Source organism: Rhipicephalus sanguineus, chromosome 3 (genome assembly GCF_013339695.2).
Source record: "Rhipicephalus sanguineus isolate Rsan-2018 chromosome 3, BIME_Rsan_1.4, whole genome shotgun sequence".
Taxonomy (NCBI): Eukaryota; Metazoa; Arthropoda; class Arachnida; order Ixodida; family Ixodidae; genus Rhipicephalus; species Rhipicephalus sanguineus.
Window position 1 is genome coordinate 195,713,563 of NC_051178.1, and position 17,696 is coordinate 195,731,258.

A 17,696-nucleotide genomic window follows, 5' to 3' on the forward strand; every position below is an offset into this window, starting at 1 on the left:
GCTGCATCTTACCGGTACTTACCTACGGAGTAGAAACCTGGAGACTTACAAAGAGGGTTCAACTTAAATTGAGGATGACGCAGCGAGCGATGGAAAGGAAAATGATAGGTGTAACCTTAAGAGACAGGAAGAGAGCACAGTGGGTCAGGGAACAAACGGGGGTTAAGGACATCATAGTTGAAATCAAGAAGAAGAAATGGATATGGGCCGGGCACGTAGCACGTCGGCAGGATAACCGGTGGTCATTAAGGGTAACTGACTGAATTCCAAGAGATGGCAAACGCGTGAGGGGGAGACAGAAAATTAGGTGGGTAGATGAGATTAAGAAGTTTATAGGTATAACGTGGCAGCAGAAAGCACATGACCAGGTTGATTGGCGGAACATAGGAGAGGCCTTTGCCCTGCAGTGGGCGTAGACAGGCTGATGATGATGATGGCATTCGAAATGCAAACAAAAAAAAAGGAAAAAGAAAAAAGAAGAAAAGGGAAGCAAACACACACACACACACGCACACACACGCAAGCACACACGCACACACACGCACGCACACACGCACGCACACATACAAACACGCATGCATAGAAAGAGAGAGAGAGAGAGAGAAAGAGACCATGTATTTTCTTTCGCGCCTTAGCGTTATTATTCAAAAATGTTCGTCATAGTTTGGCACATGACTCACAACGACATGAAAGATGGATGGTCGTATCACGCCTGTGGCTCTGCATAATATACAATTGTGTGACAATGGCACATATGACAAAAAAAAAGACAAAAAATAACAAAAAATGACATAACAATGACTGAATAAATTTGTGTGCCTCCTTGAATGCCAGTCAATAGATATTACACAGTTAAGTTACTAGGCGTAATATTGATAGCAAAAGCAAAATATTAGGCAACAACACGAAGTAATGTGCGTGGTAATATTGCAAGGAACATTTGCTTCCAAGAAACATTAGCCTATGTAGTCCCCATGGAGCATGAATACACCCGGTGGTCTAGTGGTTATGGCGCTCGACTGCTGACCCGAAAATGCTTGAGGCCCGTGTACTTAGATTTAATTGCACGTTCAAGAACACCAGATGATCAAAATTTCCGGAGCCCTTCACTACGGCGTCCCTCATAATCACATCGCAGTTTTGGGATGTAAAACTCCGACATTTACTATTGGGAGCATGAATACGGTAAATCTGTCTTGCATAAAGGCGTCAATATGTGGCGCAGGGGCAACGATGCGCTCAGCCATGCGGAGAGCACGTGCACCAACAGTAGCTATCGCGATGAAAACAGCAAAGGTTTAATTGGCAGGCGTCGTGAAGTTCATGCACGTTTAATAAGCACGGTAAAGGTAAGGAAATCCGTCTAACAAACTGGCTCGGTTGGGTGTAGACGCAGTTCTTGACGTGATGCTCGTGCCATTTAATGCCTTTTAACGGCGACGACATTTGCCTGCGCAGGAACTTGGTTTGAGCGCGCGTCACGTTCTGACGTCACTGACGCGGACATAACAGAGTGCACATGCATATAAAGGCAATCGACAATTCACGACACAGCTGGTGTTGCGATTCAGGATCGACGAGAAGTAAACGGAAATATGGTGAGTACACTGAGGCACGTGGGTTATTGTGCGATAGTTTAGTACTCAATGCACACACGACTGTTGCCTTGTTACCATCAGTTGCGTAAGCTACTTGGTCTGCACTGTACCTTCGCATTTCTTATTGTACTTGAAAAGACGCGGTATTACTGTGCCATTTTGATATACATTACCATGCTGTGTTATGATATATGGCTCTGCCGCACCTGATTTCAACACTGAAGTACTGACCATAGATAGATAGATAGATAGATAGATAGATAGATAGATAGATAGATAGATAGATAGATAGATAGATAGATAGATAGATAGATAGATAGATAGATAGATAGATAGATAGATAGATAGATAGATAGATAGATAGATAGATCACTTTATTGGCAGGCAAAGTGGACACGACGTTCGGAGCCCACCGCCCAAAGCCTCGCTTGCGGCGTTGTCCAGCGCATGGTCGATGAAAGCAAGGCGCTCCCTTTCTAAAAAAATACAAGCGCTATGTGGCCCGCGGCCGCCTGGCTGACACGGGATGTTTGTAGGAGTGGTTGTAACAGGCCCGTAGCCAGGGGAGGGGGGGGGGGATTTTGGTGAGGTAGGTGTTTTTACCAAAAATAAATAATGAAAATAGGTGTTTTTCTCAAATAGTCGAGGTTTTCAGCAAGTGCCCCCCACCCTCCCTCCCCGAAAAAAATTTCTGGCTGCGGGCCTGGGTTGCAATATGCCATGAGAGAGTGGAACTTTATTCAAGGGAAAGGGGGATCTTGGGGCTTCTATGGCTGGGGCCCTACGTCCAGGACTCCACTGGCCTTAGCTGCCCGCCGGACTTGATACGGGAGCGCGAGCTGCACTCCCGGGTCCGAGCTGGCGAGTTGTGCCTCCCACAGCTCGTACTAGGTATTAGAGGTTTGCCAGTTTTCCCGGCAAATATGCCATGAGTTGCAATGTTCTGGGGAATGCCAACTACTGTAGACACCACACACTGGCACACAGACACGTCTGGTGAAAGCGCGCCGAGTAGCCTGTACACGGACCAGGGGCGTAGCCAGAAATTTTTTTCGGGGGAGGGGGGGGGGGGTTCAAACCCTACTTTATGTACGTTCGTGCGTGCGTTTGTATGTGTGCATGCCTATATACGCAAGCAAAACTGAAAAATTTTGGGGGGGGGGGTGTTGAACCCCCCCCCCCCCCCCTCTCCCCTTGGCTCACTGACACGGACAACAACTGTGCCTTTCAGCTAGGTACGAAGTGGTTTGCGATCAGCCATTCGCCGGTGGGTTTAGCGATGAAAGATCGGGTGACGGGTAGGGGGTGTTGTATATCGGGACGCAGCGCCACAGAGTACGATGAATAAAGGGGTAGCCGATGCAGTGGCGGCCCAGACCGTTACCAAGTAAAAAGAAGGGATAGATTAATGCACAAAAATGTCAGTACTGTAATTGATTACAAAATATTCTCATTACAAGAAGCTCTGTATGGTCGAAGACTGCCCGGAATCCTACACTGCACAGTACCGCGCGTCTCTCATGGCTTGTACGTCTATTTGTGACATTAAAACCGACCACTCAGTAGATCGACTCGACCTGCAAAAAATACCCACAGAAAAACACCGTAGAAGTGCGAAATGAAGAGGCTGACGGGTGTTGTTTAACATTTTCCGGCTGCGCAGATTGAAATTTCGCAACGAATATTTAAATATTCAAGTGCTTTTCCACAGATCTGCGAAATATACTTCTGCAGCGCCAAGACCAGTTATACTAGCGGAAGATTTGGCCGGCACCTCTGCCTCTCTGTCTCTGTAGTTGAATAAATAGCGCAGCCGAATACGAAGTCGGACGTTCATCTTAAAGGTTTTTTAATTGCGCTGACAAACACAGACAAAGAACGTCGTCTTGGTCCATGTTTGTTAGCGCAGTTAAAAAAAATCTTTTCATTTTTTTAATTACGAGAAGTTTCCGCACAAATTATCCCTTGCCTTTAATTTCTCCGCAAGCTTATATAGCATCTATAGGGGATAATTGAGCTACAGGAGCCGTAAAAGCGAGCGGCCTGGTCGGTGGCCCCTCGTTGTGGCGCAGGGATCAGTCTAACGAAGATCTCTTGTTTCAGTAATTGAGTGGATTATACTTTACTGCTGGAAACAAATTTTGACTGCGTTGCAGTCACGAACACGCTGCCTTTCTATATGCTAATCCGCGAGAACAATGACGGAACATGAAACGCTAAAGAGGAAAACGATTTTTATATAATTGGTAAATTACTCCTCACAAATTCCAAAATCAGCACTCTTGCCGCGAGAAAACGCTTCGTAAGCGAAAAAATGCGCGAAAAGAAAATGCTTTTGGCGACGCCACCTTGAAAATCCCGCATTAAACGCAAGTGACGTCATAGGTTTCGACGGCGTATACTCGGGCCTACGTAGTTCCTATTCGGCAAATATGCAGGGGCCACAGACTTAACATACCAAGTTTCAGGAAATTTAGTTGAGCCAATGTCGCCAAAATGCGACAAGCACGCATTGAAATTCGTGACGTCACGGGCGGAGGTTTCGGCGCGAGATTTAAAAACGGAACTCTAACCTTGACTTTCTGCTCTGTTAATAAACCTATGATGGTGAAATTAGCGACATTATAATTCTCAGGGTACACTTCTCGATTAAATGTTTCACTTTTGTGCCCCTTCAAAGGCATTGATGGTCAGGCACAATGCGTATAAATCAACTACGAGTCCCGCAGTGTACGGTGAGAGCCGCGCCATTTTGACAGCTCCAAGCATACCGCTCGCCGTTTCATTACAAATTCCTGTCGTCATTTACTTTCAGAACACTTTGGCACGGAACATGTGTCCCGTTACCGCGGCGCTGCCCGAAGTGTTGCCGATATCGAAGCTGAAGAACCGGACTGCCCTGGTGACTGGCGCGGGCAGCGGCATCGGCCGCTGTGTGTGCGAAGCGCTGGCAGCCGATGGCGCTCGAGTGGTGGCTGCAGACTGCAACTTGGACTCCGCCGTCCAGACAGTGCTGCGCTTGCCCGCAGGTCAGTGTGCATGCTGCTTGGACGTTCGTGACGTGAAACGTAGCATGAAACATATTCGCATCTCCGCTGATGGGAAACCTGATGCAACTGCAGCGACAAGGGGCGGTTGCAATGACGAGAAGTTTTGAGCTCTTGCGTGGAAGAAGTTGGTTATTCGAAAGCAGCCCGCGAGACCAGAGTACTTGCCGAATCGCACGTGTCGCGAGTTGTGAGTTTAGAATATACCTATAGCATCAGCAACAGCATGTTATGTGCGGTTTGCAGATCATGGTGTCATATCCAGCAACGCTGGGGATGAATTGCAAGAAATAGTCGAGGACCTTATTAGCCGAGAATGTGTAATACCGGTGTCACACGGTCACTTCTGATCGCGATCGAGCCTGATCCTGTTTGATTTTCTTAATTGTGATTGGCTCCGTTACGCAAACTGCAAAAGGGAGCCAATCACTGTTGAGAAATTTGATCTCAATCGGGCTTAATCGCAACCAGCAAATCACCGTGTGACACCGGTATAAGAGTAAGCGTGAAGATTAATGTGCCGATAACATAGGTGACGTTCAACAGCTTGCCAAGAGAACACGAATTCGTGATTGGCAGTCAGCCTATAGATACAGAATCTGTGATAGGGGTAGGTTTTACATATATAGATGAATTACACGCATGAGAGTCTAATAATGAGAAGCTTAAAGATGATTAAAAATATGTCGGAGCGTATACGAAGTCGGGCAGTACATGAACCCCGTATAAGCTATAGTTTCATCAATACGATCTCGCAGTCTAAACTTGACACTCAGATAACAAAAGCTTGCCTGAAAGTTCTGTACATGGTGCTTACAGGAACCGCGCGCCACCATGCCTGGCATGTCGACGTCACTAGCAAAGCGTCGGTGACGTCTCTGTTCGATCACATTAGCAATTGTCCGGACCTGCCTCCAGTGAGTATCGTTGTATGCTGCGCCGGAATCCAAAGAAGGGGCAGAGTCGTCGACCTGAAGCTGGAGGTGTTCGACCAAGTCATCGACGTTAATTTAAAGGTAACGTCCGCCTTTTTGTTGGCCCTGTTGCTGTGACGTCACGTGGCATGCTTCGAGCAAACGTTTAGACGTGGCGACTGCTATCATGAATGTGATTAACATAAACAACAATTAGAAAATGATTGTAGAAAACTAAATAATTGAAATGAGATTGAATGTTTCTGTTATAACAGCGGATAGCCGTCATTAGCCGATATTAGTCCACAGTACCCAACTCTCTAGCCAGCATTAGCTACCATTTATACAACACTAGCCATCATTAGGACGTGTTAGCCGATATTGGCCAGTGCTGGCAGTATGCAAGTAATTACCGCAGCTAGCTAAGGAAGGCCTATACTTGAGATAAGATCAGTTCAGTCATAGCTTCTTAACTTCACCATGACACACCGTTCATGAGCCGAAAATGGGTGAAAGAGGCCCAGGAGGACATTGCCTTGAAGAAGACAGACAGGGATGTCATTCTGACGTCGCTCGTTAACAGTAGCGTAAACACCGCATGACAATGCAGTTTTTAGCATATGCGTTGCACAGAGATAGACATTAGATAAGGAATTGCACGTTTATAGGCCCGACGACGACAAAGATAGCTGTACAAAGGCCATTATAGCAAATGGTTAGTCTCTTCTTGCTCGAGATACATCCAGACCTGTGCATTGGATCTACATCTGTATTTCCGTGCGTCTATTCGGCAGGGCACGTTCTTGACGGTGCAAGCGGCAGTGAACGAGATGCTGGCGCGAGGCGTGGAACAAGGCTCCGTGGTGACGGTGTCCAGCATCGTGTCCCGGACGGGCCTGTAATACCACGGCGCCTACGCGGCTTCCAAGGCGGCCGTCGTCGCCTTCACCAAGACGGCGGCACTCGAGCTGGCGCCGCACGGCATCCGCTGCAACGTCGTGCTGCCGGGAATGGTGGACACCGCCATGACGGCCACCGTGAGCGAGAAGGACCGCGGTATTGTCAGCGCCCGCACCCCACTCGGTCGGCTGGGACGACCCGAGGAGATCGCCAGAACCATTCGGTACTTGTGCGACGAGGCGGACAGTTCTTTCGTCACGGGAGCCTCCTTCGAAGTCACCGGTGGCCTTCACATGTGACCGCCGCCGAAGACACAACGGCTGCGGTCGTGCGCGTAACTAACATCTCGTAGATGGTCGTCATCATCAGGGGGCATCCGCTGCGATTGCAGAGACGGAAGCAATGGCCTTCTTTCGATGCCGAACACCACGTCGAGGTCGATTGCGGGCCCGGTCATCAAGACTCATCGGGGCTTGAATGCACACACGCACGTCAGCTGATGTGCAACAGGCAAGATTGTAAAAAAAAAGTTAAAAAAATGCAGAGGGAAGATGGAAGCTTGAAGAGAAGCAAAAAAAATTGTGAACACCCGGTGTCGCAGGTGCTGACGTTTAGGCTTCAATGCTGCAACTGCCTTCAAGGTAGTTGCCGCCTTCAAGAAGACAAGTACGCTTGTCGAAACGTCGGCTCGTGAAAAATTCGTGTTCATGAATTTTTGATCTCTTCAAGCCAGATTGTGGTATCACGTACATATATACGCTACAATTCAAAATTGAGGCTTTCTGGCCTTACGTTTACTGGCTCGCATTTCGTGCTTGATCCGTACATTTAGTAAATGCCTCGTCATACCTCTCCGCGCGCTTGGACTGGCATGAGATCCCGCATTCAGAATAACGGATGGGCTTCAGGCCATAGAGCTCTTCTTTGGCTCGGCCGCCGGCCAAGCTCCTTCACATCGATGTCACAGGTTTTATAAAACACAACATCGTGACTTGTCAGGATGTGCGTGTACCACCGCGGATGTTCGCTGCAAGTGAGATTTAGTGAAACTCTGTGATCCCTGCTGCTCGTGGCAAAAGTGCGGGCACTATAGGAGTTATAAATATCTTTCGCTCCCATAAAGGAAGAGAACACGTGCTCAACGGGCGCGTAACATAAAAGGTGTAGATGGAGGAAGATGCATCAGCAAGCCCAACAACAAGTGCTACAAAAATTATATCTGTTCGTTTGCACTTGAACAAAGGTTATGTTATTCGCACGGTTTATATCTTTTATATATATATTTTTTATATCTATTATGACCTTATTGATATAATGATATTTTAGTCTTCTACAGACGCAGGACTGTATATGTACAACGAATCATTTCATTCAGTCATATGTACAACATCGTATTATCTGCGTTCTGACACGCCGGTGCCCAGTCAGGTCAGAAGTTTGACTTATGTGCCTCATGCGTAGATGAGCTAGCGATGAATTTGTCGATGCAAGATCACTGCATGTGCAGTTGAAAAACCTGAAACCTCTTTCTCCATGTACGTCGCTAGGCTAATCGTTAAGTAAGTCTGTTTCGTTACCCCACGACGTTTCAGTGCTGGATGCTCATGTTATGCAATAAAAACGGTAACAATTATATCCCAATGTTTCTGTCTTATTCGCTACTCTGTACTCTTGCATCACGTTTGAATAAATTATTCTCGGCATTATATAACAGGAGGCCGCCTTACGGATTCGCGCTTTGGGACCTCCATTTGTATATACTCGAATATTCACGTATTTGCATACATCGCATGAGCGAATGGCGATGACGATGGACAGGTTAATTGGCTCTGACTGCGTTGCCGCGAAAGCATAATAAAGCCACAAGCATTCTACAACAGTGATCGAATATACCGGTTAACATGACAGTTTGTGGGCGATCTTGATAATTTTCACAAGCAGGCAATGCACAATATATATATATATATATATATATATATATATATATATATATATATATATATATATATATATATATATATATATATATATATATATATATATGAAAAGCGTGCATCGCCGCGCTATGAATGGATAGATGCATTTGAGATAGTGTCGTACGCCAACACCGGGTCAGGATTCGAGGTGAACATGTTTTACGTAGAGCCGCCTCTAGCGCATCTGTCGGTACATTTCATTAGCAGCATAACATGCCGCGTTTGTACGCTGTCTAATAGCCGGACAAGGCGTACAGACAGCAAAATTGCACGCATATCAAGACGCAGAGACATCCTCACGTCTAGAATTACGACTTGGACGGCCATTGTTTTATCCAATGTGCAGCGTGAGTGCTCCTTGGAAATTCCATCAAGTCAATTAGATTTGCTCTTCTCATCTGAGAAACGACCTTAATCGGGCTTAGTCACACTTCTGCTTCGGGCGTCAATGCAGGCCTGTATAAGGTCATCATTATAGGCGTAGACTTCGTACTTGTTCGACATGCTTTGCGGCAAACTGTGTCCTATCAACACCTGCGTCCTGGCACAAGTTCGAAGGACATATTAACGGGGCCATGACACGGTCACCCAACAATTTGCGGTTTTCAGCGAAATGTAGAAGTAGAGGGTATACTGTACCGATACATATATGAGAAATGCACGGTACAAGAATATTTCAGTACAAAATAAGCCCTAGAAATCGCCGGCTGTAAACCCCGCCCACTAGCCATTGGCGACAGCAATTTTGCCATGGCGTGTGTGACGTCATGTGCTGCATGGAGCGGCACCAAAGCCTTTTACCAAAGTTTAGGCCCCTGCAAATCAATCGATTTCAATGCCAAGCTGAAGAAAGCTGAAGTGGCTCGGTTGCACGCGCAGCTGACCAGGGAACAAAATCGTTCGCAGGAATGCAGACGCTCGCCCAGCAAGCAGCTTGTTACGTCACGGCTCGCGAGCGCGCCAGTGTTGCCCGACTCTCAGGCCGCTCGCGTCGTTATAAAGTATTCAATTACAAATTACGTGCTCGACATTATGCGATAAAATTTCGCCAGCTTATTTGTGAAAACACAAAGATTAACCCAAATAACACGGGTTGTACTTGAAAATTGGGTGTCATGGCCCCTTTAACGCCGACGAAATTTATCCAAACCTTTTCGTATTGCACTTCCGCCTAGACGTGGTTCGCCCTGCAGAAGCCGAGCCCACGATCTTCCTCTTGTGCGTGTTGTGCGAGGATTCTTTTTCAAGTTTTAACTCTTTTCGCCCTTCGTCGTTGATTCGAACGAAGCCACGCCTTCTTTCACTCAGCGTAACGTAAAGGAATCAGTAGAACAGGACAAAAAGACGAAAAAAAAAGAAAGCCTTACAATATGAAATGTGTCCAAATGATTGTCGGGTCTTCACGAGCAATTCGAAGTGTTTTGCTTCAATTCTTGAGAATTTAGACGATAAACCTGCCCAGTGGATGCAAATAGATTTCAGGAGCATCCGAAATATAAGAGTTACGGACCAGGGGCGTAGCCAGGGGGTTTCAACCCCCCCCCCCCCCCCGAAATTTTTCAGTTTTGCTTGCGTATATAGGCACGCACACATACAAACGCATGCACGAACATACATAAAGTATGGTTGAACCCCCCCTCCCCCCACAAAAAAAAATTTCTGGCTATGCCCCTGTTACGGACGTACATAGGTCAACACACTTGTCTAGAACGCTCCGGACTGCAGTGACGACGTTTGCCGATTACACCTGGTTTGAAAGCACCGAAATATAGCTTGCATGGCCGCTAAGGATGAATGCTTAAACGTGGGCTATCTCAAACTACTTGTTATCGGTACACACGGCGCCGGAGTGTGCTCGAACGTGCCGGAGCATGTCGTTCCAGCGGTCTAGACAAATATATTGACCTCTGTACAATGAATATGTTAAAATATATGATCACCGAAGGGTTTCCCAACGAGGTTAATTAAATGCCAGGTAACTTAATTTGATGAGTACAGTCTTCGTTTTATTTCAGGGCAGACTACTGGGTATCTCATGCTGCGTTTATGCACCGTGAATGTCCCAGCTTTAATGTTATGGAATCTCCAGTTATATGCACTGCACCGTTCACTTGCTTTGCACAGTGCGATAAGTCTGCGAAGAAATTTCGCTAGAATGAATGCGACGGTTCATGTTTGTCGAGCGAGAGAAAAAAGGAAAGAAACAGTCTAAGTGTACAGTACGTCAGAAGCGAGAAAAAACACAAAAATACACTTGTATACGTTAAATGCATTTGCCACTAAGCGTGCAAAATAAATATAAGTACTTTAAGGATTCTATACTCTTTGCGTGTTGTGTCAAGGACCCAAGATCGCTTGAGGACGAGTTTAAGAAATGTACAAAAAAATCAGCGCAGCGTGCACTAAGACACTCAAGGCTGAGTCACAGAAGAGGTGGTCGGCACCGAGCTGGTCCTGGCTTGGCTAGGCTTTTATCTTCTCATTTATCTCTTTCCCACCCCTTGCTATACTATACTATACTATACTATACTATACTATACTATACTATACTATACTATACTATACTATACTATACTATACTATACTATACTATACTATACTATACTATACTATACTATACTATACTATACTATATATGGCTATGCTTGGTCTTGTTTTCTTTTTTGTCTGTGTTAAGGTGCGCTAAAACGGACGCCAATGACTGTCTTCAAAAGTCATATACCGGGACAGTCGCACAGGGTGTGGTGTAGCGTCTCCTCGCAACGACAGGCATCGCAGAGAACGTTTTCGGTCATTCCAATGCGAAAGGAATAGGATTTCGTGAATGCCAACCCTAGCCATAAGCGACAAGGCAGTGTGGCCTCTCTTCGTCAGAGTCCAGTTGGCATACAGAGATGAATCAAAGAGGACAGGTGGTGTTAACGATTGGTCCGGTTGATCTGGCTGCTTGGTGGACACCGTGGAGAAAGGAAGTAATATACAAATGTCTGTTGAAACTGTTCTTACATGCCGTCGACAGAAGACATCGCAGCTGAAGGCGACGAAGGCACTACTGAGGTTTTTAAGAGAAACGGACTTGGACAAGCGGCTGTGACCGTAATGTCGCGTACCACGCAAGAGTGACGGACTGTAGGGGTGCTGTATGATGTGCTGTCTTTCTTTCAGTCATCCCACACCCTGTTCCCATGTGTAGGGTAGCAAACCGGTTTCCCTAAACTGGTTAACCTCCCTGCCTTTCCTTCTCTGCTATTTCTTCTCTTTTCTCTATTTCTGTTTCTTTCTCTTTCTCGCTCTTTCTACCCTTTCTCTATTTCTTTATTTCTCTCTCTCTCTATTTCTCGCTTCCTTTTTCTTTCTGTCTCCTTCTCTTTCCGATAAACCGCGGTGGGCTGGCCCGCGGGAAGCTACTTTTAATACTCGTGCAGTATATACTCGTGCAGGATGAAGCTACAGAAGTTCATGCCAGATTCTGTATCAGCCGGTATAACATAGCGACTTCATTATTTCGATCGTATTGCTTCGTCATCACAAACCGCACGCTAACACCGCTCCCGTAGTGGCAGCGTAGCCGGAACGCCGTTAGGTCTACCAGAAAGGCGCGAAAAGACGAATGTTTGTAATGAACTGCTCACGCAGTCTCAGTCAGCACTTAACTCTCTTTTCAACAAGCACCGAAATCTTTCCACTAAAAAACTGCCGTAAACGGCTTGAAAATGGCTTGAAGCTCATTGTCAAACGTACCTTCTTTACAGTATTATAGCGTAGTCATTCATCACCATCATCTTATCACAACCACCTCAACCACCGCCGTCTAACAGTCCACTGCCAAGACGAAGGACTCTCTCAGTGACATCCGACCCACCCTGCCCTGTGCGAGCTGATTCCATTTTATGCCCGCAAATTTATTAATTTAGTCGCTACACCTAACCCTTCGTCGTCCACGGCCGCCCTTCCCATATCTTGGCATCCATTCCTATGTTTTAACGCGATAGCGTTAAAGAGCTCGTTTCGCAGAAATTCCAGTGTTGGCGTTCGGCGTCGGTGCCGGCGTCACTGGTTGTGAGCGAAAAATCGCCATCTTGTCCACCATTACAAAGGTCCACCCATTACAAAGCGGTCAGGCATACTTAATCATCATCATCAGAAAAAGCATCAGCACAATGAACAACTCCTTAGGTTCGCGTGTTGCCTGAAGGACGCGTATATTGGGCCATTCGCTGATTCACAAAAGGAAGAATTATGGCGTAGCGAGCCCTTAACCACTGTACTTGCCGTAGGCATTCTTGGATACTTTGAAACGGCCAATGTTACGCGCACAGCCGTTCGTTTCCTTACGGCACGGTTGAGACAGGCACCGAGAACCGAAGTCAGGCTAGCAATTGAGAAGGCGATGCGCACGAGGCCCGATTACGCTATCGGGTTCTACTCTTGAAGGCGAAGCTCAAGCGCCCTCCAAGTATTTAACTGACCATCTGTCCATCTGTGCGTCTCATGAGGTCACCTGTCCAGATCCATTTTTTCCCTTTTAATATCTAACAAGATATCGGCTACCCCCGTTTGTTCTCCGTTCCATTCTGCTGTCTTCCTATCTCTTAGGAAGACCGCTATCATTTTTCGTTCCATCGTGCGCTGGGTGGTCATAAAATTACTTTCGAGATTGTTATTCTCCAGGTTTCTGCTTCGTATGTTAGAAGTGGCGAAATACAATAGTTGTGTACAATGTAAATACAGCCCGAAACTCAACACAAACTTGTGATGTTCCTTTTTCTCAGCACGCGGCGGCGGGTTCGCCTATGGAAGTGGTGCCCGTGTTTAAATGGAGGCAGAATGCGAAACGCCTCCCGTACGTATCATCAGACGTGCGTCAAGGAAACCGATGATGTTGCTTTTTAAACGTTATGAGCAACTAATCACAGATCGCAAGGTAAATCTAATGATTTCTGAGGTAAATAAATACAATAAATAAAGAACGCGTCGTGTGATATACGCGCAAACAACAAAAAATAATGTAAAATTTACGCATAGCGTCACTGAGGATGATCGGCTATACGACGACGAGCAAGAAGTTCGTCAAAGTTTGTTTTGGAACAAAGGAATATAAGCATCCCAAAATTCCAAACTTGGTCTTTGTTATCAAGAAAACTGCGCGAAAAACGTGGACGAAGGGAGACAAGAACAGCACAAGCGCATGCTAACAACTGAAACTTTTATCGAAAACACGAAGAATATGAAGGAAGGAAACATACAAGATCTTGTCTCCCTTCGTCCACGTTTTTCGCGCAGTTTTCTTCATAACGGAATATCAACTCGCCCAACAGTCCACTCTTCTTGGTCTTTCTTGTAGCAATGGAAAATACCCCCTAAAATTGACGTCACGGAAAAACCGCCGCCGCGTTTCAGGGAGCGCCGAACACGTCATCAGACAGTGTAGGCATTCGTCAGCCTGTCATAAGCATGATCTTTAAAGGTCGGGAGGATCACTTTATACCTGTGCGAGACGCCATTTAGCCGCTGGCCTTCGGTTAAATGACGTTAGTAAACTTCCTCGAATTTTGCGTGTTACCCATTGTCATGATTTGACCCATTGATTTGATTCGATAGATTGGGTATAGATCTGAAGCAGAAGGAGCTTGATGTGGGCGAGTTGGTGAAGCATACTGGTAAATTTAACGTTGCGCAACGTACACGAGGACTAGAAAGGAACACTTAAACAGACAAGCGCTGTGTTGTGTTGAGTTGCGGGCTGTCTGTTTAAGTGTTCCTTTCTAGTCCTCGTGTACGTTGCGCAACGTTAAATTTACCAGTGTGGGCATAGATCGGATGTATAGGTTAAGTTCAAAGCAGAGCGAAGTGTGCTTGGGGAGAGCACGCCATTTCCTATTGTACGGTGCTGGGCTGCTGACCCGAAAGACGCCGCTTCGATCCAGACAGCGGCAGTCGCATTCCGATGGAGGCGAAACGTTTGACGTCGGTGTACTGTGCGATGTCTAGTACACGGACCTCACGATGTGCCCTCCACTACAGCGCCTCTCAGAGCCTGAGTCACTTTGAGACGTTAAACTCTATAAACCTACCAACATCTATGTGCATATATCAGGGGCCTCAAACTCGGCTCATCTATAGCGGGTCGCAGTCACGAAATTTTGTCCCGCAGGGGCCGGGACACTGCTGAGGAAGGTTGGAAGTAGGGGGAGGGGGGGGGGTTGCTTGAACAAGATGTCAACTAACGTTGCCATTTGAAAGAAGGGCTTTTCCATATCTCATATATGGGTCGTTCCTGAAGGGTATTTGGCGCGAGGATTCGAGAAACATGTCGATACCGATCTCCGGAATGACTGAAGTATAGAGTCTCTGTTACACGGTTGTTTCAACCCATGGTTACCACATGCGGTGCCTCACGAAAAACATTCTTGAGACCGGTCATGTCTGTGTAGCTCATAAACTTATTAAGCAAAAAAAAATATGGGAAGAAGACAGTCATGTGCGTGCCGGGCCCCTATCGAAAGGTCAGCGGGCTGCATGCGGCCCGCGGGCGGCGTGTTTGAGACCCCTGGCATATACGAACGTAGATCGTACTTAGATTTCCATGGAGAGAGGATTACAGGGCAAGCCCAATCGAAATTGACAAATGGTGAGGTTGCCTCTTGTAGTGAAGACAAAGAAGGATCACTTTAAGTGTTAGGACATTACTTTAAATAATACTTGAAAAATTGAAGCTTTCTAGAATGCACACGACGAACCCGCACTGCTTCGTACATTACTCTTATTATTTAATATTTTTGAAGCCGGCCTGCACTTGCCATATTTTTATTGAAAGGGCGACAAGGCATATAGCCAGAGCCCCAAATAATACAATGCAAGCTATCTCATAGCAAAACGCTTATTACAAAAGTGTAGGGACATTCAATCAATTTTGAGGAATAGCGTAGCTGAAGCCAAGGAGAAAGATAATATGCGCTTTACTGGTTTTTCGCGGCAATCTGAGAGATGCACTGGGGATTTTACTACGTTGTTCATTGGCGGAAACAGATGGAGGCGCAATTGCTGGTTGACCCGGGCGGCGAACCTTTGCCAGGCTAAATTACCGGATACGCTCTGACGTGCGCTGTTACAATGAACCATGGGCAAACAGCATGGCCATGAGTATTGAATGAAGCATGTGCAGGTATACTTCGAAATTTTGATCACAACAATAGTTTATTTTGTGTGCTTCGCAACAGGATGGAGCCTATATGGGTGCATCTCTCAATGCACAGTTAGTTCGGCCTCCACACTTCGAATTCCATGCAGAACGTTGCTGTATATTGTTGTTGTTACGTATACGACAGGGGGCCTGGACGTCTCTCCGTAGTCTCAGGTCTACCATCTCACCATCGTGCACACGTGCAGCCTTCTTTACTCCTCGTAAAAAAAGAGAGAGTGAGAGAGAAAGACAGAGTTTTAACCGAACGATTTTAGTATAGCCCGAGTCAAACCCTCCAGTGTTACATACGTTAATCTTTCATGTGATTGACTCCCGTCAGATTCATATGCATACTTCTGAGTTCCTTACATGTAGTATGTTGATGCTGTTGCTGCACTCCTATGATTAGAACCGACACGCTGTTTCTAAATGCATTAAAAGATAATACGCCTTTAACCAGCTCGAAGGGAGTCATTCGCGAGGTCATCCGTGCGACGAGCTATACGTGCGGTAACTGCTCTATAGATGATAAGTGAAATAACGCACGTGTGCGTCACTATTTTAAATATGTAGCACGATGGTTGCGCAAGTGTCACTGTCAAGGCTTCGTTGTTCGCACTCCGTGAACCCGGGCTGTCACGCGCGCCGACTGTCAGTGTTGCGTGCACGGTTACAAAGAACGTAAGCGACGTTCTTTAGTGGCAAACGGCGATTCTAAAGAAAGTAAGCAGTATATTCGCACGACAATACTTTACGATTGTTATCTGCTGTGTTCGTGATTCTGTACAGGTGCTCATATTGACGCCGTATTCACGTTCTATCAGCCGCGTAAGCAAAAACTGCCAGAACCATATCTTAAAAACAAGTTTTTTCCCTTCCTTTCTTCATAATTGGTACAGCTGAGCTGGTGGCCTTCCCATACTCCTTTCATGGCTGCCCTCTCGCCTCCTTCTTTCCCTCCTCCTTACTCGCACCTCTTCCCCACCCCTTTGCTATACTATATACAATGCTCCTGTCTTGGCTTTGAATACCTTGGCATAGCTAGGATGGGCTGCCCCTCTCTTAACGTGGCTCCTCCTTACTCAACGTAAGCACTTCTCACCGAAATAATCTGGACTTTTTAAAAGTACGATTCTGTAAACTTCATGGGTTTTGAATATAACTTTCCCGTTATGCGTTTTGCATCTTCGTTAAGTCATCATCGTCACCCACAGTGCTTCACTTTCGTTCCCTGTTACCCTCTTCTGCCAACCTTTCTGCCTCATCACTAACCTTTTCTCCCTTTCCTTCGCACGAGTAGCCACAGCGCTCAGACTGTGCTGCATGGAGCTAATGAAGTAGCGCGACATGTGAACTGTTTATTCGGCACTTTTTACACCTAATCCTAACCTGATTTCAGAGTGCGGTAACAAGGCGCGTTCCTCGCCACTAAGCTGGTTCTTAAATAGAAAAATAGAGTTAACTGCACTCGTCCTTGTCGCTTTTTGTTTGTCTGCTGTGTATGTTTTATGCTGAACCTTTTAAATGTGAACAGGCAAGAGTGTCTATTAGAGCAAGGCGTAAATAACCTTTGAATGCGATAAATCACCGACCGAAAGGCAGCATTTACTTGCGAAAAAACAACTGCGAATAACAATAATAGGGTGGCTGATAAACTCAGGCGTAAAGAAACAAACCAGGCTTTGTTTTGAAAGGTAGCTAGGTGACTGAAGGAAGCCAAACGAGATGCTCGCTTTTGTTATTATGTCTATCGCCTGTATCAAAAATGCATGCCAGGCAGCATTTTTCTTATATGATGCCAGACGTGTAACGGTACATGTAGTGTGTAAGTAGCGCGCATAAATGTAACACCATTGACATCATGCACGAAGATGTGGCTCGTTATCATTATTTTCCCGTAGGACGACAAGGGCAGGATAGAAAGAAGGGTACACATGAATGTTCGATTTCTCGACTTCGTCCTCGTGGCAACGGAGCACATTAAAACAAGAGGAAAACTAAGGAGCTGTCATGAATAGACACCTGACGCAGAACTTGGTTGTTGATGGCAATGTTTCATCAAGAGCATCTTAACTACA

General features: G+C 46.1%; 2 protein-coding genes across 2 annotated transcripts in view; both read left to right on the forward strand.

Moving 5' to 3' along the window:
- The window catches only part of LOC119387985 (estradiol 17-beta-dehydrogenase 8), a 169,286-nt gene that overhangs the window by 35,430 nt on the left and 116,160 nt on the right, over positions 1–17,696 (forward strand). The window lies entirely within an intron of this gene.
- LOC119387986 ((3R)-3-hydroxyacyl-CoA dehydrogenase) lies at positions 1,503–6,959 on the forward strand. The gene is given in 4 exon segments (XM_037655581.2): positions 1,503–1,598; positions 4,414–4,627; positions 5,465–5,661; positions 6,354–6,959. Coding segments are annotated over 4 exon segments (819 nt in total). The 5' UTR covers positions 1,503–1,595; the 3' UTR covers positions 6,759–6,959.